The following is a 23273-nucleotide window of genomic DNA, read 5'->3' as shown; positions in this document are numbered from 1 at the left end:
CGATAACGATGTTGCTCAGATGATGTCGTTGATTATGTTAATGACGTCGCTTAGATAATGATGATGATATCGATGTTACTCGCATGATTATGATGATGTCACCCAGATGATAGTGAGGATGGCAACACTCAGATGATGATTCTTAATTATTACAAAGCTCATGATGATGATGGTTATGATGTGACGATGACACCACTCAATGGCGATGCTGATGATATCGCTCAGGTGGCGACACTAAAATGACGACACCACTCGGATGATGATGATGATGATCGTGAAATCGTTATGACGATGGCGGCGGTGACGATGACATCTACAAGTCGAAAACTACAACTTCGACAACAATGATGTTTCTGCTGATGCCGATGATGTCACTTTAATCTTCACGAACGCAACACCACGTGCTGTTGCTACGCTAGACAATACCACCATACTCTCGTGACCACCACCACCTCCTCGCCTCTCCTCCTCGTGCGCTGCGCTCGCATAACGTGGCGGCGAGCACGACGCGCAGCGGAGGAGCCCGGGCAAAGAGAGCGGCGACTCCAGTTGCCCACGCCGCCTCGAGCGCCTCGCCATAATTAATGATGCATGGGGGGTGGGAGGGGGGGAGCTGCAGCGGCGAAGGAGCAACGGAGCCGGACCCATCCCCAGGGTCAGGCCAATAGACTGATGACTTATTCTTATGTAAAATGATTAGCAGGGGCGACCGCCACCCTCCTCTGCCTTTTGTCTCGAGCCCCCTTTTTTCCCCTCTCTCTCTCTCTCTTCCCCTTCCTCCCCTTGCCCCGCGGAGGCGCGCGCAGACAACACCCGTGGGGCAAAACAGCGGCGCGTCTCATCGCCAGGGATAAGACGCGGCCAGGGCGGGCGCAGCGGCACACTGCTCGTCGTGCAGTCGACCGACTCACATCGGAAGGGGGGGGGGCCCATAGCAGCAGCAGCAGCAGGACCAGACAGCCAGCAAAGCCAGCAAAGCCAGCAGCAGCAGCAAGCACTCAAGACATAGCCATCACTAACATCATCACCATCATCACCACCAACTACTGCCATCACCATAATCATCATCATCGCCACCACTGCCATTAACTGCCAATGCCAACGTCGCCATCACCCGCACGCACGCCTATACACACACACATATATATACTCGAGCGGGGTTTGATGCGCATAGCACACGCGATCTCGCGAACGCACGCACGTGAGTGAGTGAGTGAGACTGCAATTTCTGCGCGTTCACAGAGTGCGTGCGGCCAAGGCTTTTTGCATTAGGGTCTGGAGTTTCTTTATCTCGCCGAGTATCATTATTGTTATCATCATCATTGTTATAACCTCCGACTTGCATCGATACTTTCATCGTCGTCTTTATTTCTCCTCTCTACACACACACGCATCTGATATATAGATACCCGATCTGGCTTATAGAACATCGCAGCATCAAACGTAGCAGCAGTAGCGCCGCTGCACCTCGACCGACACCTCCTCTTGCCGCGCGCGCTCCGCACATTTGACTCCCCTCCTCTCTCGCTCGCGACACGCACAGACAACGACACGCAGGGAGACACCACTCGCAACACTTGCCCGGGCTATCTCATGTACAAAATGGAGTTCTCCTACCTAAACTCGTCGGCCTACGACTCGTGCATGGGCGGCGTGGACGCCTCTGGACTCACGTACGCAGACTACGGCTCGTGCAGTCAGTACGCGCCCATCCGGGCCAGCTTCGGGGCCGCAGCCGCCGCGGCCGCCGCCGCCTCCGTGTGCCCCAGCCTCGGCCCCAACAGCTGCAGCCTGGCCGGTCTCCGCGACCACCAGGGGGGACCGTACACGGCGGGTATGTATACCGGTACGATTTGCATTGCACCACCGCACGTGCACACACACACGCGCACGCGCGCACCCCCGATGCGATGTTGATGATGTTAATGTGTAAAGCACATCGACACGTGTGCGTCTCTGTGTGTGCGCTCACTCACTCACACGCGCGCGCGCACACAAATGTCTTGATGATGATGATGATGGTGGTGTTGATGATGATATTTTTGATGATGATGATGATGATAATGGTGTTGATCATGTTGTTGCTGATGGTGTTGATGGTGTTGATGATATTGTTGATGATGATGATGATAATGGTGTTGATCATGGTGATGGTATTGATCATGATGACGGTGATGATGTTGGTGATGGTGTTGATTATAATGTCTGCGTGCTGGAATCCTACCTTTTTGCGCCGCCTGAGTCCCGTCGTCCGTTAGTGTTTTCCTACATCCGCACACGGTTGCATGCCTGCCTCTTAAAAAAAAATCTTACGTTGACTTCCTGAATAAGGTCTGTTGCTTAAAACGTTGACATCTTCAATATCCATACGGCGGTACAACTATGAGTAAATATTCATATAACGTTGTTGCATCACCATCATCGTTATAGTCGTCGTATACGAGCGATATTCATAACGGCTACTCCTGCGTTTAAATAAAAAGTCGCCGTACGTGGCTGTCAATCCGTTAAGTCCGATGACGGCAGCGGCAGTCTCGGCAGCAGCAGTATCCGTAGTCGTCGCTCTGAACGTCGTAAAACTTGTCCCTTTGGGTGCGAAATAAGTCGATCCGTTGACTAAGCGTTCAACATCTGTCTTGACCGCTGCCACACCGGCGAGCGCGCATTCACACGGACAGACAGACGGGCGGGCGGGCAGACGTGAGACACGGGGAGACACGGGGGGCCAGACACGGGGAGACACGGGGGGCCAGACACGGCGCACGGTGGGGAGAGACATGGGGAGACACAGGGGGCCAGACACGGCGCACGGTGGGGAGAGACACGGGGAGACACAGGGGCCAGACACGGCGCTCGGGCGAGACACGCGAGTTCGGCAGCAACGTCGCGATTATATCCCCCGGAATGTCCTCTCGACTTCGCCTTAAATTTGGAGGCGCTCGCTCAAATCGTCGCAAATGCAAGTCAACGCGTCAGAAAATACAACCACGCGAAGCTCAAATAATCCCCAAGTAACTCGGTTATGTTATTGTATCTGAAGTCGAAAACGCAATTATTGGCAAATGCCAGGTGACTAATGCGATTTATGCTTCGCCGTTAACACATTAAGGGAAGAAATTGAATAATTTGTTGTTGAACACTATATATAAGCGGCGTTCCTGCGACACGTTTCCTTCATTTGATGTAATTTGTACCTAAATTGCATAAGAATATCATCCGATTATATATAAAAAATAAAAAAATTACTGGCTTGCAAGCTCGCTCCTAGGTGGATAAATCGGACGCGCGCAACTGCTAAGTAGTAATTCTCTCTCTGTTGATCCGGCAATGCGCGTGAGGCATTGTACAATTGCTCACCCTGCACAGAAAGAATCAACATTTTATTCGTCACCACTTTTATCATCATCATCATCATTCTTTATCTTCTTATTACGATTATTATTGTGATTACAATAATATCGCAGGATTGTCCCGGGGGTTGGACATGCCGATGATTGGAGACGGGTCTTTTTGCGGGGTGATTTGGGAGTTTGGAGTTTTGTGAGCACAGACTGTTTAGGGGAAAGACTGTCCATTTGAGACATCGACCAAAGATAATTGTTACAGCGTGCTTATATTTACCATCACGTTTTGGCATGATTCGTTTTTGAATAACTTCGAATATGGTTTCCCGCCCCCCAATTATAGCATCGGGAGTAAAGAAATAAAATGTAAAAACTAATGGGTGTGTGTGTGTGTGATAATCGTTGTGGGGAGCGGCAGTGTAGCGGTTAGCGCGCTGGGCTACGAAACCCGGCGACCCGAGTTCGATTCCCGCTCACGGCCAACACCCAGTGACTATTATCTGAACCGGTCCTGGGCTTCCCCTAGATCGACTCAGCTTCAAATGAGTACCCGGTGCGGTGTGTAGTAAACATCGCCACTGGGGAGACAAATGCGGCCGGGCGTGGTTGCTAACCACCCACCCCCTCGTGCGCCGTTTCGGCCTTCATAGGTGTGCTGCTCGCTGACAGCACTTGCCCCAACAGTCTTTCACAGGCTACACGGGGGATCTTTGTCGTTGTTAATCGTTCTTCGCCAAGTTTGAATTACGATGAAAAGAGTTCGGTTTTGAATAGGACGTTAACGTCAGATATTTTTACTTATTTTACCAAACGCTATTCAACTGGTAAAATCGATGTTTTTATTCAGCGTAATACAAATTATGTGGCGATGTTTCCGCTGCTGCTGCCGCCGCTCCTGATGCTTTGGCACGGGCGCACGCAGGCACCAATCAACACTCGACGCGTTCGTCGATAACAAAACACTTGCGGCTTTAAAAGGAGGCAAGTAAAATTAAAATAATAATAACAGACGTTTCGGGTAATGGCCCTACTTCACTCGCGACAGATTTTCGCGATGACGGAAAGGGGCATTGCATGAAACCAGCCGCATATTTGATCAAACATTACTGTTTCTCCTTTAAGCGGCATTCGCGAACAATATTTTACATTGGCTACCAGCGCAACAACAACACACACGCATATGTAAATATATGCGCGCGCGCGTATGTATATACAGTGTTTTGTGCTCTCAATTGCCGCCGATATATGCGGCACGTACACATGCGCGTGTGTGAGTTTGTGTGTTGCGATGTGGTGGGCGAGCGGTGGTGTCGCGGTTAGCACTACGCTGAGCCACTGAACCCGGCGACCCGAGTTCGATTCTCGCTCACAGCCAACACCCAATGACGATTTATTTGAACCGGTACTGGGCCTCCCCTAGGTCGACTCAGTCTCAAATGAGTACCTGGTGCGATGTGTAAACATCGTCACTGGGGAGACAAAGGCGGCCGGCCGTGGTGTTGGCCACCCACCCCCTCGTGTGCCGTTCCGGCCTTCATAGCTGCTCGCTAACAACACTTGCCCCAACAATCTGCTTAGGCTACACGGGGGATCTTTGTGGTTTCTTTGTTCCAATGTGCTGGTATCATAACGGTTCACGCACTACGCTACAACAATCCCAACCACCTGCCTTCGGGCCCACGTTACAAATTGTACTCTAATATCATAATTTTTTTAAATAAAAGTTTTGCTCGCTGGGAGGGAGTGACGGACGGTGACGTCCAAAGGACGTCCTGGCTGCAAGTACATTCAGTACTTCTTACAACTGGTGCACCCTACAACAGTCCTGCGCATTCTGTAGGTCAACTCGGCCTAAATAATATTTATTTTACCCATCAATAAAGCCACGGCTGAGTCGTGACACTCCTCTTAAGGAGGAGGAGAGTGCTGCTACATCGGGATATTTGACCAACAACGAATATATATTGTACGTTATGTAAGCAATTTTAAGTTAAATCTAAGAACTCTCCTTTTTAAACTTGCTTTTACTTAAGATTATTTTATAGTTTTATTTTTTTAATATCCCTTCAACAAAAATTTATTATAATGCGATTTAGTTTTGTATGGAAATTGCTTTTATTCTTCTTGTAATTTAGTCTTTTAACCATGTTTCTTTATATATCTGTAGAGCACTTTGATTGGCATCCTTTGTACGAAATAGTGCCATAGAAATACAGACTTGTTTCATTGAAGTGTGGCCGGCCTTAATAGGGGCTTGCTAACAGCGCGTGCGCTCACAATCAGTAAACACACGCACACACCGTATATATTACACCAAGGGGTTTAAATACGCAGTATATGGATATAATATACATTCACCCGACATACGTACAGTCTATAATTATATTATGGTGTATGTGGGAGAGCGTGAGTGTGTATACCGGAAAGATAGTGTAAAAATGTGTATATGTATGTGTACATATGAGAGAGATGGTTTGTGTGTGTATGCATGTATGTTCAACTTCGCACCGTACGTAGCGAACCCAGCTAATCGACGGTGCGTGTATGTGTGTATGAGATGGTGTGTGTGTATGAGAGACGATGTGTGTGTGTGCGCGCGTGACTGTGACGCATTGGTTAAGGCACCGGCCTGGGTTCGATCCCCGTCCACGGCTAACATGGATATCGAAGGACATCTGACAGCGGTCCTGGTTCTCGCGCCTACATCGACTCGGCCCTACGTGCGGATTCGGTGTATGCCGACTGTGCTCGCGGCACTGCGCATTCGGCCGGGCAAGGTTGCTCCCTCCACGGCCCCCTCGTGTGCAGCCACCACCACCACCACCCCCCCCCCCTCCCCCGGCCTTAATAAATGCTCGCAAACGACGCCATCCCCCGAACGATATATTTACAAGACGGCTATAGACTGCAGATGTTCTTTGCACGTTGCGTACGAATGGACCGCGCGCTGTGCGATTCTTGTACTGTACAAACAAGTGTCAATTACATTAATCATCCGCTCCCGTGTCTCGCCCCTGTCTCCCGTCTTCCCGTTACCCGTCCGTCTCGCCCCGTCTCCCATTGTCTACCCGTCTCTTCCCTCCCTCTCTCGCTGTCTCCTCGGCTTTTCCCCATTTTGTTCCCCGCTGTCAACTGTCGCGTCTCCGCGTGTCTCCCACAAATCCGCCGGCGTCTCATCCGTCCCTCCTCCTGTCTCTCTCCCCGTGTCTCCCCTTCGTGTCTCCCCGCACGTCTCCCCCACCCCTCCTCGTGTCGTCTCCCCCCCCCCCCACTCCCGCCCCTACCTGGCGGCGTGGTGCCCACAGTTCCCTACAAGCTCTTCTCGGAGTGCGGCTCCCTGGCCGAGAAGCGCAAGCAGAGGCGCATTCGCACCACGTTCAGCAGCGCGCAGCTCAAGGAGCTGGAGCGCGTGTTCGCCGAAACGCACTACCCCGACATCTACACTCGCGAGGAGCTCGCGCTGCGCATAGACCTCACCGAGGCGCGCGTCCAGGTGAGAGGCGCCACGGCGGCTCCCACGGAGCACCCCACACCCACCCCACACGCACCCCACGCGCACCCCACACCCACCCCACACCCACCCCACACGCAACCGACACGCATTCCACACACACCCCACACACACCCCACACGCACCCCACACGCACCCCGACACGCACCCCACACACACCCCACACGCACCCCACACGCACCCCACACGCACCCGACACGCATTCCACACGCACCCCACACGCACCCCACACGCACCCCAAACACACCCCGACCACCGCGAAGGACACTCAACTGACTCCACCGTGGGTCAGCACCGACTCACTCTTAATAAGAAAAGACAACGCGGGGAGGTTCACACACCACACCCACGAACCGCCCCATGGCGCCTACTGGGTCTGCCCCGTGACCTCCTGCCGGCGGGCGCAACGACACTTCACGTGGCCTCAACGTGCACCTAGCCTGGCACAAGCGTCGTGGTGACGTCACCGCCACTTAGTTGGCGAATGGCGCTTGTTGTTGTTGTAGTGTAACGGTTAGAGTCTTGTACTACGAATCCGGGGACCAAAGTTCGATTCCCGCTCACGGCCAACACCAGTGGCAATTATCTCATCTGGTCCTGGGCCTCCCCTAGGTCGAATCAGCCTACAGAAGTACCTGGTGCGGTGTGTAAATATCGCCACTGGGAAGACAAAGGCGGTCGGGCGTAGTGCTACCACCCTTCCCCTCGTGTGCAGTTCCGTCCTTCATATGTGCTACTCGCTAACAGCACTTGCCCCAACAATTTGTGAAGGCTATACGGGGGACTTTTTTGTCTTTGTATAAAATAATAAACTATTTTTTGTTTTACCAGGTAAGGCCCACTGAGCTGCATAGCTCTCTTTTTTACATGCGACCTGTCCACAAATGATAGCTCAACTTAGTGGCTTATCGTGTGGAAATCTATTGCATCCAATACTCTAAACGCGTGATGTTGATTCTAAATGTTGGGGGGGGGGAACCGGAGGACCCGGAGAAAAATCCACGCGACCACGGAGAGAGAGAAAAGACACGCAAACTCCAAATATACAGCAGGCGTCAGGGTCGGGATCGAACTCACGACCTCCTGTGTACCAGGCGACGCAGTTACTATCTCGCCACAGTGGCGCCCACAGGTCGACGCAGCCTCAAATGAGTACCTGGTGCGGTGTGTAGTAAACATCGCAACTCGGGAGACAAAGGCGGTCGGGCGTGGTGATGGCCACCCACCCCCTCGTGTGCCGTGCCGACTTTCATAGGTGCTCGCTAACAGCACTTGCCCCAACAGTCTGTTAAGGCTACACGGGGGATATTTGTCTTTGTGTAAGTGTGAAGGCTGATGGGACACTTCTCGGTCCGTTTGCCTATGGTCCATCGGAAGCAATGTTTTACAGCAGCATTGACGTGCATTTAAGTGCACAAAGCCTCGAGCGGTTTTGACTTTTTCGAGCCTCATCGGCAGGGTGCGGCCAGAAATAAACAATTTCTTAAGGGTTGCCAGACGTTTATCGGCAAAAAGTTAACCGTTGATCCCATTCAGAGCCAGTAACAGCAACGGTTGTACAAAATGTCTTTCTCCGAAAGGCGTTTGACTTTTGCTGAAATACCAAGACGGGAGAGTGGTGGCGCAGTGATTAGCCAACTAGGTTATGAACTCGGCTGCATAAGTGCGATTCCTGGCCACGGATCGAACATCTATCGCGAGTGATTATCTGATCCAGCCGTGGATTAACACAGGGGCTTCGCTTTACACACTTACTGTGCAAACATGAGCAGAACTCCAGCCTGCGTCTCACACCATAGGTAAGAATATATAGCACCTACGAGTCTATCTATATTACTGGTATGGCTTTCCATACCAGTAATGTCAAGTAGCGTCTTTTTGTTTGTTTTATAAACAGGCAAGCAAACTCTGGACCGGTTTCAACGTTCTGGGTCTCATCAGCAGACCCAAGGTTTGTTTAACGAATGCTCCTAGTTTCCGAGATGCTATTGGCAGTATTCCCTGGTATAAAAACCAAAAAACGTGGGCCAATCGCAAAACGCAATAGTGGACACACGACGGCCACGTTGACAACAACTGCCACGCGCGCTCCACAATAAAAAAAAATCGGCTGTTGTAGCCAAACGCTTAGGGCTGTGTGTGTGTGTGTGGCGTCTGTATGGGCAGTATGGATGTTCGTCGTCAGTGTGAACTTTCGGTAAATGTGTAATAAATGTGGATTTTTAAACATACAAACAACAATAAACATCACGATCCTGAGCGCTCTGCATGGGGTTTACTTGTGCCGCTGCGCGAAGTGATACTCGTCTTCAGGCTGAGTTGATCTGTGCGTGGCCCGCACCATATTTACGATGGATATCAATTTTAATTGGCTAAGTGAAGGGTATTGCTATTCAATTGAGTGAATAAAGGGCATTGCTATGTTTTATTAATTAAGTGAATTATTATGATGGACGCCGTCAATATTGGAGCGCATGCATACAAGAGACAAAGATCCCCCCCCGTATAGCCTTAACATACTTTTGGGGCAAGTGCTGTTGGCGAGAATCTATAAAGGCCGGCACGGTTTACGAGGGGGTGGGTGTCCAACGCCACGCCCGACTGCCTTTGTCTCCCCAGTAGCGAGGGGAGCCCCAGGACCAGTTCAGATAATCGTCACTGGGTGTTGGCCGTGAGCTGGAGTCCAGCTCGGGTCGCCGGGTTCGTAGCGCAGCGCGCCTACCGCTATACTACTGCTCCACAAAGACAGAGATCCCGCAGGTAGCCTGCAGAGGCCGTTGGGTCAAGTGCTGTTAGCGAGCACCTATGAAGGCCGGAACGGTAAACGAGGGGGAGGGTGGCCAACACCAGGCCCGGCCGCCGTTGTCTCCCCAGTGGCGATGTTTACTACACACCGCACCAGGTACTCATGTGAGGCTGAGTCGACCTGGGGGGGGGGGGGGGGGGGGGCTCGAGACCGGTTCAGAAAATCGTCACCGGTGTTGGCCCTGAGCGGGAATCGAACCCGGGTCGCCGGGTTCATCGCGCAGCGCGCAAACCGCTACATTACCGCTACCCCACCAAAAAAATATATACACACATGCACAGGGTTACACACAACGTAAAACACACAGACATATATATGCACACACAAATATACACACACGCGCGCACACGCAGGCAAGCATGCCCGATCGCGTCTGTCGAAGGGTCCACTATGTCACTTGACAATTGCAGACGGCTCTGCTCGTTGGCTTGTTTCAGGCTGAGATCACAGCACAGCAGGGAGGTGGGGAGGAAGAGGAGGTATTTCCTTCCGATAGATCGCGGGCTCGGCGAACCTGCGGCTCTCTGTGTGACTGCTTCGTGACCGTTCTTTATGAAGTACCCCCGGCGTCTCGAATTCACCACGCAGTGCATTGTGGCTCTTGTGATTAAACACCAAGCTACAGTCTTGCTTCAACACCAAGCTACAGTCGACATTATAGACTGCCAGTACACTCACTCTGATTAAGAACCAGGCTCCAGTCTACATTAGTGGGGTTTTTTTTATTTTTCTATCTACGTGATTTTACCGAAAGAACCAAAAATATGGCTCTTGAGATATTGAGGTTTTTTTTTCCGAATTCGACACGAAAGCCTCGTCATGTTGCATTGATTGCCGACCTCTGGTATAGACCACTGCGATAATCCCTATAACCTGTAAATTGATCAGTTACGATAAGGCGAGTATTGATAAACGTACGTGTATATAGTTGATCGTCTCCTTTTCGTGTGGGCTGATGTAGATGCAGCGTGACAACAAAAACAAAAGTTTCGCATTCAGGTGGCCAAAGCCCAGATAACCGTGTCCAGGAGCAGTCGCGGAGCAGTGAATCGCTGTGATGTCTCCTTCGTATTTGTGGATCGGGCATTGCGTCGTTACCCGTTGTACGGTCCGTTCTGGATGACAATGCTCTCTCACATAGGTATATGGGTGGTACGGTTCCAATATAGTTATAGAGATATATATTTCTGAACTGTTAAGACGACGTAGCGGGCTTGGGCCAGGACACGTTGTTTACAGATAGGATGGTCGATCGTCGAGAATGATAACGGAGTGGGAAGCCAAGAAATGAATTCGTCCGGGGAGCTCGTCTGCAGGAGAGATGGAGCGGTGAAATCAGCTTCTTTTCAGTCGCTCGGTGAATTTATTCCACGGAAGGATCGTCGCGAGAGATAGCGGCGACGGCGTTAGTAAGGCCTTCATCCAGCAGTGGATTCATCATGGCTAATGATGATACACTTAATAAATACACGCGTAAAATATGTCACACATGTGCCGGACACAGATATAAACCCCATGTCGTGCACGCTTATCCCAAAAAGACAGAGGTGATAGAGACTCGTCCATCTAAATTATAATGACGTTCTAGAAGGGTTAGAAGTCCGAAATTATATGTACGAATAAATGATGGAGGCTGACCGATCTAAATTCTAAAGATTTCTTCTTGAAGGGTCAGAAATATGGTACATCGTCGAATCAGTTCTGCTTATAACTGGAAACATCCGAAAACGAGTGTATTTTTTTTCATTATCGAGGGACAAGGTCAGCCCAAAGGTCAGAATTTATTTAGGGTTTGGCGCATCACGCTTTTAAATAAAACTGTACGCGTACCCGCATCGTCATTGAACCGTGTAATTCGCCTCTCGTAGAGTGTGACGCTGAAGCCGACAGACGGCGGGCTCATACCGACGATGCCCCCCTCCCCGAGTGAATAATATTACGCTGCCGCAACTTCACACGACCAGAGGCATTCACTCGAGCCCCGACGTACGCGCGTGCGATACCGTGAATTATATTGAATTATAATTGCGGGGGGGGGGGAGGGGACCAATATCGATACGTAATTAATATAACATGACAGTTATTGTCGTCTATAAAATGCAGTGGTGATGCTTCGCATGGTTTCTTTTTGGTGTATTCAGTAACGCGAATCGTCATGAAATCGCGTTTGTGTGAATTCTTGTTATTGGCATGGTTTTTTTGGGGGGGCTTGTTCTTCCACGAAAGTTAACGGTTGATTGATAATTGTCCATTTTTTGTGTTTGTTGCTGGTCAGGCGGGCAGCAACAAACAGCACACTCGAGGGTGTGATCGCCCGGAGTTGTTTTTTTGTTTTACCTTCCCCGAATTGAGCCACGTTGCAAGAACTCTGGGGGAGAAGAGGTTGTCTCGACACGTTCGGGTTAGAGGTTGGGGTTAGATGTTGAGGGTTCGAGGTTCGAGTTAGAGAGTTCGGGTTAGAGGGTTCGAAGTTCGGGTTAGAGGTTATGGTTACAGGGATATAGGTTAGCGGGTTAGAGTTTGGAGGGTTCGAGGTTCGGGTTAGAGGGTTAGAGGTTAGGGTTACATAGATATAGGTTCGCGGGTTAGAGGGTTCGGGTTAGAGGGTTAGAGGTTAGGGTTACAGGGATATAGGTTCGCGGGTTAGATGGTTAGAGGGTTCGGGTTAGAGGTTCGGGTTACAGGGATAATAGGTTCGCGGGTTAGAGGGTTCGAGGTTCGGGTTAGAGGGTTAGAGGTTAGGGTTACATGGATATAGGTTCGCGGGTTAGAGGGTTCGAGGTTCGGGTTAGAGGTTAGGGTTACAGGGATATAGGTTCGCGGGTTAGATGGTTAGAGGGTTCGGGTTAGAGGTTCGGGTTACATGGATAATAGGTTCGCGGGTTAGAGGGTTCGAGGTTCGAGTTAGAGGGTTAGAGGTTAGGGTTACATGGATATAGGTTCGCGGGTTAGAGGGTTCGGGCTAGACCAGCGGTCGGCAACCCGCGGCTCCGGATCCGCCTGCGGCTCTGTTCCGTGACCGTTTTTTTTTATTAAGGACCACCACCGTCTCGTACTCACCCACAGTGCATTACGGCTCTTGAAAGATTGAGTTTCTTACCGAATCCACCCCCCCCCCCCCAAAAAAAAATACTCTTCGTTTCATTTTGGTTGCAAACCCGTGGGTTAGAGGGAAGAAGCAGAACGAGAGGTGTGTTGACCGACAGGCTGCTCCTGGTGGTAGTGGTGGTGGTAGTGGTTGAACACCGTGTGTGTTTGTCTACAATATTTGATTCACGGGGGGGGAGGGGGTGGTTGTTGTTTTATTTTGGTGGCCTCTTTGTCGTCGGATTGTTTGGCGAACACCGAAGCGGTTGCCTCCCCCGTCGATGGCGCGGGACCGTCGTCCCAAGTCGATGGCGCTCCCGACGCTAAAGTGTGGAGAGGGCTTCATAATATTTTCTCGTAAAGACCAGTTAGACGGCGCATTGATTTTCCATCTTCAATCTTCAAATCATCTCCGCTGCCCCTGTGAGTGAAACCAATCAACTTGATTTATGGAGGCCCAAACTCTAAAAAAACAACAAGATATATATTGGTTTTCAGATGTTTAAAAGGCGTAACTGACTTGACCCTGCAGAACAACATCTCAGATTCCTAGCCATTGTAGAGCATCAACCCATTGTTGTACGTCAGTCACTCCGTCTTGATTGTTTATATACTATACATAGGCAAACGAGATTATGTATTTTTTCGATTTAAAGCTTTCGTGACTGCAAGGATTCATCTTCTTTGGTTCTTTCGGTAAAGTCACGTAGAATGAGAATAATTTTATTTTATTATTTTATTCTCATTCTACGTGACTTTACCGAAAGAACCAAAGAAGAGATTATGTATCTTTATATTTATGGTGAAATTCTTTCGCACCGTACGTTGCGCAAGAAAACGTCGTTTTTTTCGTTGAATGTAATTTATATTACAATTGTGTAAATGTTGCTATATTAAAGTGGCGTTAAATATCGGTGTTAAACACACCTTTACAATAGCCGCATAAATATTATTATTCAACAACAAAAAAACAATAATACTTTACAGCCCCTTGTAAACTCACTGCTGGATGGAGGCCTCCCCACGCCCTGTCGGCAATGGTGGGGAGTCGTTTGACCATACTTCACCACGCTGGTCAGTGCGGGTTGGTGAAGTGGGTGGAGGGGCGGGGGAGTCCAGGCACAGTTCACATGAATGAGGTTCAGTTCGACGCTGCCGCTAACCGCTGCGCCACCAATCCACCCTCCTTCCCCAACACTGTTGTGTATGCAAACGCGCGTATAGAGAAGGGTGTGGGTTAACATGTGTTTTCTTAACGTAAGTGTTTCAACATAGAACAACAACAGCAGCCGTCATTCGTCACTAAGCGGTGGTGATGTAGCTTTCTCCGACCCGCCCTCCACTGGACATCTGTGATGGGGGGGAGGGGCGTGGAAAAACAAGAGCTTCATAGCTCATTGGATTCCTCCTGCAGTGTTAAATACAGATGCTGAGGTGCACTCCGAGGCCACGTGAAGTGTCGAAGGCTCGCTGCTGGCAGGAGGTCACGGGACAGAGCCAGGTGCCACGGGTTGACTGACTGAGATGACCGGCAGATGCGTCAGCTGTGCCCCCCTACTATGCCAACTCGCCACGTGTCTGCCCCCCCCATCCACCCGTTCACCGATATGGCTGGGGAAGTTTTCATCCATGGAGGGATTCAGAATTTAGACTTAAAAGTTTCGTGACTGCAAGAATTCATATTCTTGGTTCTTTCGGTAAAGTCACGTAAATAGAAAACAAAAAATCTAAAATAGAAGCAAAAAACCCAGACGTTTCGATCGCAACACAGCGGTCTTCTCCACCTGATGAAGGCCGCTTGTGTAGCGATCGAAACGTCGTTTTGTTTTTTTGCTTTTATTTAAGATTTTTTTTCTATTTACGTGACTTAACCGAAAGAACCAAGAATATGTGATTGAGTATATAAATAAATATTTACAAGACAATACTGAGCGGGCATCGTGCCGCTTTATATCGGCTTTAGCGTCACACTCCACGGCAGGCGAATGGCTCGAGTTCACTGACCATTGATGGGGGTTCGTGTAGTTCGTCGGTGTTTAGCGCAAGACTTAGAGCAGCGATGTAGAACTTTAGATTGTCTGTGCTCTATGAGTAAAACCAATCGACAACGTCCATGCCATGATTATTTTTTGGGTCGAAATATAGAAGGAAAAAAATAATGTCGTTTTATCAATTTTTTTTGGTGTGGACTTCGCTGAATGTTTGCCAAATTTCAGATCTCTTGCCTCTCTCCTGAACATCATCACTTTACATCAGTCAACCCTGTCGTGACCGTCAAAGCGTAACAATATTACACTATCATAGTTATTATATTGTGTCAATTATTATGGAGATATATTATGGGGGGGGAGGGGATCAACTCGGGGATAACTTGGGGTGTCGGTAACACGCGCGTTGCAATCAAGCAAACAACGACTTTTGTTTAGAACCCACGAACACGTGGCATGACCTCGCCATTTCGAGGTATTAGGAAGCTAAGCAGAATTGAGCCTGGATAGCCCTTGCATGGGTGACCGCTATACACACAGCAGGGTGTTTATATATAAGCTGCTGCGGGGCTATGTAGAGGGCTGTGTAGCTAAATCGTGGTGAAATATGGTGAAATGACCGACCCCCCCCTTCGAACGCTCTATCCCAGTGCTCTTCAATACTTTTCAGAGAGGGGGGGCACTTTCGCCGATAAGACATCATCGGTGCGAGGGCCGCCACACCATTTGAAACCATTGGGGGTTTGACAGCAGCACGATGATGATGGGGGGGGGGGAGGTGTTGTCACGTGTTGTCTATTGTTGGGGGCCGCACTAAAAGGCCGCCAGGGGGTCCGCCAGTGGCCTGCGGGCCTAGCAATGAAGTTGCACTGCTCTAGCCCATAAAATAAGGGACAGGTGATGTCAGTCCAGACACACTTTGCTCGACTGCATTCTGCTGGCAAGCCAGGGGGTGGCACCTCCTCGACACCCACGGGAAGGGAGTTTCAGCAGGATCTGTGAGTGATCCACCAACGCTCGCTGCTGCTCCCCACACAGTGCTGGATTTACAGACAGTCGCGCGCGTAGCCACCACCATCACCAACTGCCCCGGCTTTCCCGTGAGAAATTCATCGTCGCGTGCTGCCATCTCCTGGCCACCCAGAAAACTGCAGCTGGTTAGGGAGGAGCCTCACGAATCTCTCTCCGTCAGTGGTGCTTAACGTGGTGTGCGCCCATCCCCATTGGGCGTGCGAGATGCCCTTTCTAAGGGTACGAAACATGGCCAGATTTTTTTTTTACAAAGTAAATAATCCACGGAAGTACAACTACTTTGTTCCAGCAAACCTTTGTATTTTTTTTTTACATAAATAACGTTTTCTTTACGATTGAGAACCATAGAGGTGCAGGCTACAGTAAAGGTTAAGGAACCACTGCTCTGCGTAATCCACCAACCCTTGCCTCGAATTTGCTGGATCACAGCAGCGTCTATTTTTTAGTCATAGCTAGGCATTTCTGTATTTATTCACTCGTCGTCTTAGGCGCGTCGACGACAACTCGTGGAGCAATAATCAAGTCACAGTCAGTGCCGGATTAAGCGAGTGCGGGGCCTATAGCATGCTTTATAAAGGGGCCCTGAATTTAAAAAAAACGTAAATATTAAAACACATTTTTTTTACCTGCATAGTAAAGTTAATGTATTTTTTTCATTTGCTATACAGCCAGATAATACGACAAATCGCTAACCTTAAACACCCAGTCGTTCATAAAAGTTGAAGGCAGTATAGTACTATAATAATAGAGCAAGTGCATATTCACTGAACCGGAATTGATAGCTTGAAAGCATTTAGCGCGGGGCCCTTGAAAGTGCGGGGACCGTAGCTACTACATGTGTAGTAGCTACTACATATGTAGCAGCTACTACATATGTAGCTACTACATATGTAGCTGCTTGTGTGAAAGTGCGGGGACAGTAGCTACTACATATGTAGCTGCTTGTGTGAAAGTGCGGGGCCCGTAGCTACTACATGTGTAGTTGCTTGTATCAAAGTGCGGGGCCCGTAGCTACATGTGTAGCTGCTTGTGTGAAAGTGCGGGGCCCCTAGCTACACATGTAGCTCCTGTTGCTACTAGGATCATCCGGCACTGGTGTCAGCCTGTGGATTTCGTGTAGTCATTCCTCCGAGGCTAGTCGATTAGAGCAGTCAAAACGTGGAGTCCACTGCTAGTTACGAAGCTAAATACGCAACGTATTTTGGTGATTCGGCGGTGGCAGTGATTGCGCAATAACAAACAAACTCAACACATTCGTGAATAACACTGCGTGTGGCCTTAAACGAAATATATATATACGTAGGCAATGCGCTATGATGGACAATTGGCTGCATTGTCGCTTATGTTCTATTAATAACATGTGCTATGACGATGGACCATTGCCCGAATTGTCGCCTGTTAGTATATACTTTTATTTCTTCTACTTTTAAGGCCGCGCAGTGTTGTTGACGATTGTGCTAAGCTGGTGACCACGTGCTGGTTTTTACTCGTCGACCAAGGCCGTTGTTAACCTTTTAAGATCACAGATTGTAGGGGGGGGCAGTGCTTCTGTGACAGAGCGCATCAACGATTTAGTACATTCGCTGCTGCAGACGTCGACCTGTGCAATGCATCTTTGTGCACTCTGTCCTCAGTAACCGCTCACCATATCCTCAATGGTCATCCCTTCAGTAAATTCCGCCTGGTGGTGGCCTAAGCTCATCATCATCACCACTCTGTGTGGGGGAAGTGAACAGTGGTTGTCCTCCAGGTAGCCTCTCCCACGCCACAGGAATGTGGAATTTCTATCATAGTCTCGGCACTGCAAAAGGGGATACGAGCGCCGTTATCGGCGAAACGTTGACTCGATGTCCGCATCTCGATTTCTCTCATCTCAATATCATCACTTCCCCCCCACCCTCTCTCTCTCGATCTCCCCGTGTCCCTTCCCCTCGGCGCGCCCAAGGTTTGGTTCCAGAACCGGCGCGCCAAGTTCCGCAAGCAGGAGCGCGCGGCCAAGAACGCGTGCGCCGCCAAGAAAGCCGAGGCGCGCGCCGACGATGACCCCAAGGAGGTCAAGTCCGCAGCACCGGACAGCACCGCGTCCAGCAGTGGAGTCGGGGTGGGCTTGGGAATCGGCGTCGGACCCTGCGGTCAGAGCTCGGTCCAAGGCGGAGGAGTCGGAGTCGGGAACGGCAACGCGATATCCTCGGGCGGTCTCTCCATCCCGTCGGGCCCGCACGGGGTGACCGTGCAATCGTCTGGAGGAGCTGGCGGAGGAGTAGGAGGCGGAGGCGGCGGCGGTGGTGGTGGTGGCGTGGGACCCGTGGGGTCATGCGGGAGCCTGAGTCCCGCTTCCGACTGCGGCGCACGATCTGCGGCGGCGGCGGCGGCAGCTCACGCGGCGGCAGCGGCCGCGGCTTGGACGAGCCCCGTGCCCGGGGTGACCGTGTGCGAAGCCCTGGGGGGGCCCTTCGCTAGTGTCCTGTCGTCCCTGCAGCGGCCCGCAGGCATGAAGCCCTCGCCAGTGAAGAGCCACATCTTCTGAAGATGATGTGGATGGAGAGGATGGATGCGCAAGGGAGGGAGGAAGATGAGGAGGAGACGGGAGGAGAAGGAGGAGACAGGAGATGGGGGTTTAGAGCGTAGAGGATTGGGGAGGGCGACGTGATACCGGTGGTGGTGGTGGTGGAGGATGGAGAGGATGAGGAACGGATGTGAGGACTGATTGTCAGGGAGAAGTGGTGGTAGTGATGTGGTGGGTGATTGATAACAACGATGGCGATTGATAATGAACATGTTCATGTGGTCGATTGATATGGATGTACGGGTGATTGATATATGATGATGATATTGATTATTAGAGATGACATGATGAGCGTGCTGAAAGATGATCACGATTATGATGATAGTAGTTTTGATTGTTGATGGATGATGATAGTAGTAGTTTTCATTGAAGATTATGATGAGAGTGCTGAATGGTGCACACGGTAGCGAATGACGTCTGTGGATAATGAAGATGACAATGATCATTATGACAGTGGAGATGATTATTCCGAGATGATGATGATGACGACGATGGGTGACAATCGTCATTCTGATGCGATGATCAAGATGACGACGACGATGATGATGATGATGATGGAGACTTTGATGATCACGATGACTCCTTGAACCACCCAGGGCTGCCATAGACTGTCGTTTACTCTGCCCAGAAGAATGCCATCGCATAACGTCTTTTCGCGACAAATCTCACGAGGTCTGTCCGCCTCCCCCCTCCCTGTAGAAGTGCTATAGTGTGTGATATAGTGTATATCGGACGCTATAGTCCATATGTATTTATTATGTGAGTATGCTGTAGCACGCTATGATATGCAGTATATATGAAATGCTATTGTATGTGCTATATGCAATGCGCTTAGTGTATTATATACTGTACATCGTGCCACGTGCACAATTATACAGTATAATCATTTTAGTTCGTTTTAAATCCACTGCTAGATGAAGCTCCCCTCTCCCCCACCCCGCCCCAACTTCGTGTGGGTCGCAAGGGTTTGTGTGAACAGACTTCACGATGGCTTGTGTGGATTGATGACGACAAAGGGGGTGGGGTGTGGGGGAGGAGGCCCAGGACCGGTTCGGATATTAGTCAGTGCCACCGATGTTAGCCGTGGCCGGGAGTCGAACTCAGGTGGCCGGGTTCATGGAGCGCAATGCGCAAACCATTGCGCCACCGCTCCCCTTCCACCCACCCCCACGAGCACTGTATATGCAATATATATCTCAGCATATAGGTGACCTTGTAGAACCGGCAGGACTTATCGACTGTGTGAAAATCGACAATAGGTGTGTAGACTATACACGCGCAGTATATACGACTGTACCATTCAAGAGAGTATTCTTGGCAACGGAATTAGAACGGAACGCCACCCACAATAAACGCCATCGTGTTCATCAATATCAGGGCTCGGGTTCTTATTAATTTTCAAGTACAGAATCCTAAAAGTGCTCTGGATGATGACGACGACGACGACGACAAGGGATGATGAACACATTCATGTCGGGAGTCGTGTTGGTACGGACAGAGTCACAACTCTAAAAGCCACGCTTTGGGTGAGTCTGTTGCGTATTTGGGGGCGAATTGCGTTACCGTGCCCGGTGTAAAATCTCGCACCCTGGGGCCCGCGTACCCCGCGTGCGCCACGCGACTTCAATTGTCACGCAACCGCGGCCACAACGTCTATGTCGAACCACTCGGAAATTAAACGTGTCCGTCACTGCAAGCATCTGAGCCACACTAATCGGAGTCAAGAGGGGAGGTGGGCGGGTGGGGTGGGAGTGGGGGCGGGGGGGATAAGGAGGGTAAAAAAAAATTGCGACTTGATTTGAAACATAAAAGTTTTTAATTATTTTAGCACCCTTAGTCACTTGTCTGCGTGAGCCTCAGCAGGTAGTTACAGAACTGGACTGAAGTGCGCGCGTGTGTGTATGTGTGTGTGTGGGGAGCGGTAGTGTAGCGGTTAGCGCGCTGCACTATGAACCTGGTGACCCGGGTTCGATTCCCGCTCACGGCCACCTAGGTCGACTCAGCCTCAAATGGGTACCTGGTGCGGTGGATAAAAACATTGCCACTAGGGAGACAAAGGCGGTCGGGCGTGGTGCTGGCCACCCACCCCCTCGTGTACCGTTCCGGCCTTCACAGGTGCTCGCTAACAGCACTTGCCCCTACAGTCTGTTAAGGCTATACGGGGGGGGGGGGGTCTTTTTCTTTGTATGTGTCTGTGTGTGTGTTAACTAACGCGTGGTTGCCCGAAGCTGAGTATTATTTAAACGTCCTGGTCGACCCGGGAAAACAAAGTAATTAGGTACGCACTGCCAAGGGCGACTGAATATTATAGTGAGTGAGTGATGATGATGATGCTGATTATGCTGATGCCATTTATTTATCCAGAAACGCCTCGGCGAGTCTCAAGACTCCTTTTTCCAGAGGGTCCTGAAAATAGTTTATACAGATACGTAGCCTCCCAGGAAGGCGCGCGTGTGTGTGTGTGTCTGTGTGTATGTATGTGTACAAATGTACGTACCTCGTCGTCCATCCAATATGGGCAAGTGGTCTGTTTCTCGCGGAAATGTCATAGTCGAACTCATGAAATAGCTAACGAAATGACACTCACCCACGGGGCTGTCCAGACATTCATGGGGCTGTCGAGTCATCCACGGGGCTGTCGAGTCATCCACGGGGCTGTCGAGTCATCCACAGGGCTGTCGAGTTACCCACGGGGCTGTCGTCTCACCCACATTCTCAGCCAACACACACCCGCAAACGCCACACATCACAACATGCAAACACGCACACACACTCATTTTACACGTAGGCTTTCATGACCAATATTAAGATGCGTAGTTAGGTTTTTTCTGGTTAAATCGTGTCGGCAGAACGTGAATTTGTGTTTTAACTATAACCCACCACCCGACAGAGCCAATCAAGTCAGGTTAGCACGTGGGATAAATAATACTGCACGCCAAACTATTTGCTTTTTCAGCAAAGCCGGAGGAACGATGACAACGTTGCGCTCTCACGTGAAAGCGTAGCCCTTGTTGACGCCTGATGACGCTGGATGTAGGCATCTCAAGCGAAACGTCAAAATTTAAGACTGTTAATTGTCAAATTTTAACTTTTCTAAATTTCCCGTTTTTTCCCCGTGGAAACCCCAACCAATTGGGGGATAAATTTGCCCGTGAAGTGTGAAAGATTGATTTTATCAGCTCAGTCTCGCGGTGGATGATTATCCAGTACAGTACAGCAGTAAATAACGAAATAGTTGATGTTTGTTCACCACAAGTACCGTGTGTGGCTAATGCAGTACTTGGTTCTTTGTAAAAGTTTCTATTTGGCGTTTGAACATCTTTATAACGCCTCCGGTTTTCATTGCCAGCGAGGGAAAAAGCTATTCTTCTTTCATTCATAATTCACATTGTAACTACGTGGCGACCTCACCCAAAGGAAACTATACACGAATCGCACACACACATCACATCACCCAGCACGCGACACAATCCCAAATCCTGACGCGCCGGCGTTAGACACCCGTTCCTTTCTTTGTTTGGTGAACAGTTTCAAAATTGCCTGTGCTTCTCAGGCACTTGATGTGGCTCACCTGTCGGACAATAACCCTACAACTTAGTATTTATTTTTGTTTATTCCTAAGATAAATGAGCATTTTCGATGAACATCATGACAATAACAATTAGTCGAACAGTTTTCGTCGTTGTACATATACCCATCGGGTTAGCGTGTTAAACATTGTCGTCAACATACCTTAGTGTTCGCTTATATATAGCTCTATAAAATATAAATACAGTCCGCACCGGCAATGGTGACTAGTAGTATGATACGGTAGAGGCTCAATTTCTATCGAATATATTCCGGATCGCTGATAGACTGGAGCTAGACAACGGGACCCGATAGCCACAACCATAACGAGATGCATACTGGATGTGGTGTGCCGCGTGCGGAGTATTTATTCCGGGGTCCTCCGTTATTATCCTGGAGCGGTAGGTGGCAACGTGACCTAAGCAAGTAGCCACGGCCATGATCGAGACGTATACTTGACGCGGTGTGCCGGGCGCGGAAATGATTTTTGTTTTTTTCACCCCCCCCCCCCTCCCGGGTCGTGGGCCCGGCTGAAATGAAGCCCTGCTGTGTGTAATATCGTTATAATATGATGATGAGCGGGGAAACATTCGCGCGCGCCGTTCGCGTTGTTGTATATATCCATGGAGTGCGTATAAAGTATTGGCTCTCTGCACTGTGTTGTGACCATAAATCGGTGCTGGTCGGATGTTCAATAAAGGGTTAACACAAATGTGCGAGAGAGAGTGTGTGTGTGGTTTTTTTTTCATTGGACTGCACTGTGTCACTTGTATAATCTTTTGGAGTGTGGGCGCTGGTGGGTTTTGTTTAGTTTTGTGACATCCCTATTGATCGGTGTGTAATGTGACCTCCCTTACTTATCGCGATAATCGTCATATCGTGAATACTGAAATCGTGGCAACTTCACTGCTGTGGCAGTGAACTGGTCTAGGACTAGGGATCACAGTGATGAGTGGAGTACTGTCGTTAGCTTGTAGGAGAAAGCACAAAGCAGAATGAAAGACGCCTGTTTTTTTTTAAAGGTTAATTTGTGTTTGAGGTCGGCATCGTCCAGGAGAGGCATGAAGGTCGAAGCTGTCCAATGCCTCTGCGAAGAAGAGGAGAGAGCAGAGAAGATTATCACGGTTGGCTACGTACGGAGCGAAAGAAGTTTAAACAATACAAAGTCTCAATTTTTACTTATTTTTAATACAAATTTCCAATATGATATTTTTTTTCGTTTTTTTATTCCGATTTCTACTCGCTCGTCTCTCCTCTCTCTCCCTGTGGTCGTGTGGATTTAGTTTTCTTCGGATTATCTGTTCCCCCCACCCCCCTCCACATTTTGAAAGATGCATCGACATTATTTTGATTATTTTTCTGCTGTGGACTT

The 23273-nt window shown here is 49.7% G+C and overlaps 1 protein-coding gene across 2 annotated transcripts; it reads left to right on the top strand.

Moving 5' to 3' along the window:
* Positions 1-457: 457 nt before the first annotated feature.
* Positions 458-19705, top strand: LOC116942942 (paired mesoderm homeobox protein 2A-like). 2 transcript variants are annotated; one of them, XM_032955429.2, is made up of 3 exons: positions 458-1834; positions 6650-6837; positions 17714-19705. In XM_032955429.2, exons 1-3 carry the CDS (start codon positions 1594-1596, stop codon positions 18293-18295), a joined length of 1011 nt encoding a protein of 336 aa, XP_032811320.1. In that variant the 5' UTR covers positions 458-1593; the 3' UTR covers positions 18296-19705. The 2 variants fall into 2 exon arrangements, with proteins under 2 accessions (XP_032811320.1, XP_032811319.1); XM_032955428.2 differs by having other exon boundaries at positions 458-1846.
* The last annotated feature ends 3568 nt before the right edge of the window (positions 19706-23273 follow it).

This window comes from Petromyzon marinus, chromosome 16, assembly GCF_048934315.1.
Source record: "Petromyzon marinus isolate PM22_M1 ecotype Great Lakes invasive population chromosome 16, UKy_Petmar_22M1.pri1.0, whole genome shotgun sequence".
Taxonomy (NCBI): Eukaryota; Metazoa; Chordata; class Hyperoartia; order Petromyzontiformes; family Petromyzontidae; genus Petromyzon; species Petromyzon marinus.
This window is presented reverse-complemented; position numbering and strand designations above follow the sequence as displayed.

Bases quoted from the DNA above. Each gene is read 5' to 3' on its own strand.
- LOC116942942 (XM_032955428.2), top strand. From the start codon at position 1,594: ATGTACAAAATGGAGTTCTCCTACCTAAACTCGTCGGCCTACGACTCG. The intron at 1,847-6,649 runs GTACGATTTGCA...TGGTGCCCACAG, and splicing joins CACGGCGGGTATGTATACCG to TTCCCTACAAGCTCTTCTCG. The intron at 6,838-17,713 runs GTGAGAGGCGCC...GGCGCGCCCAAG, and splicing joins TCACCGAGGCGCGCGTCCAG to GTTTGGTTCCAGAACCGGCG.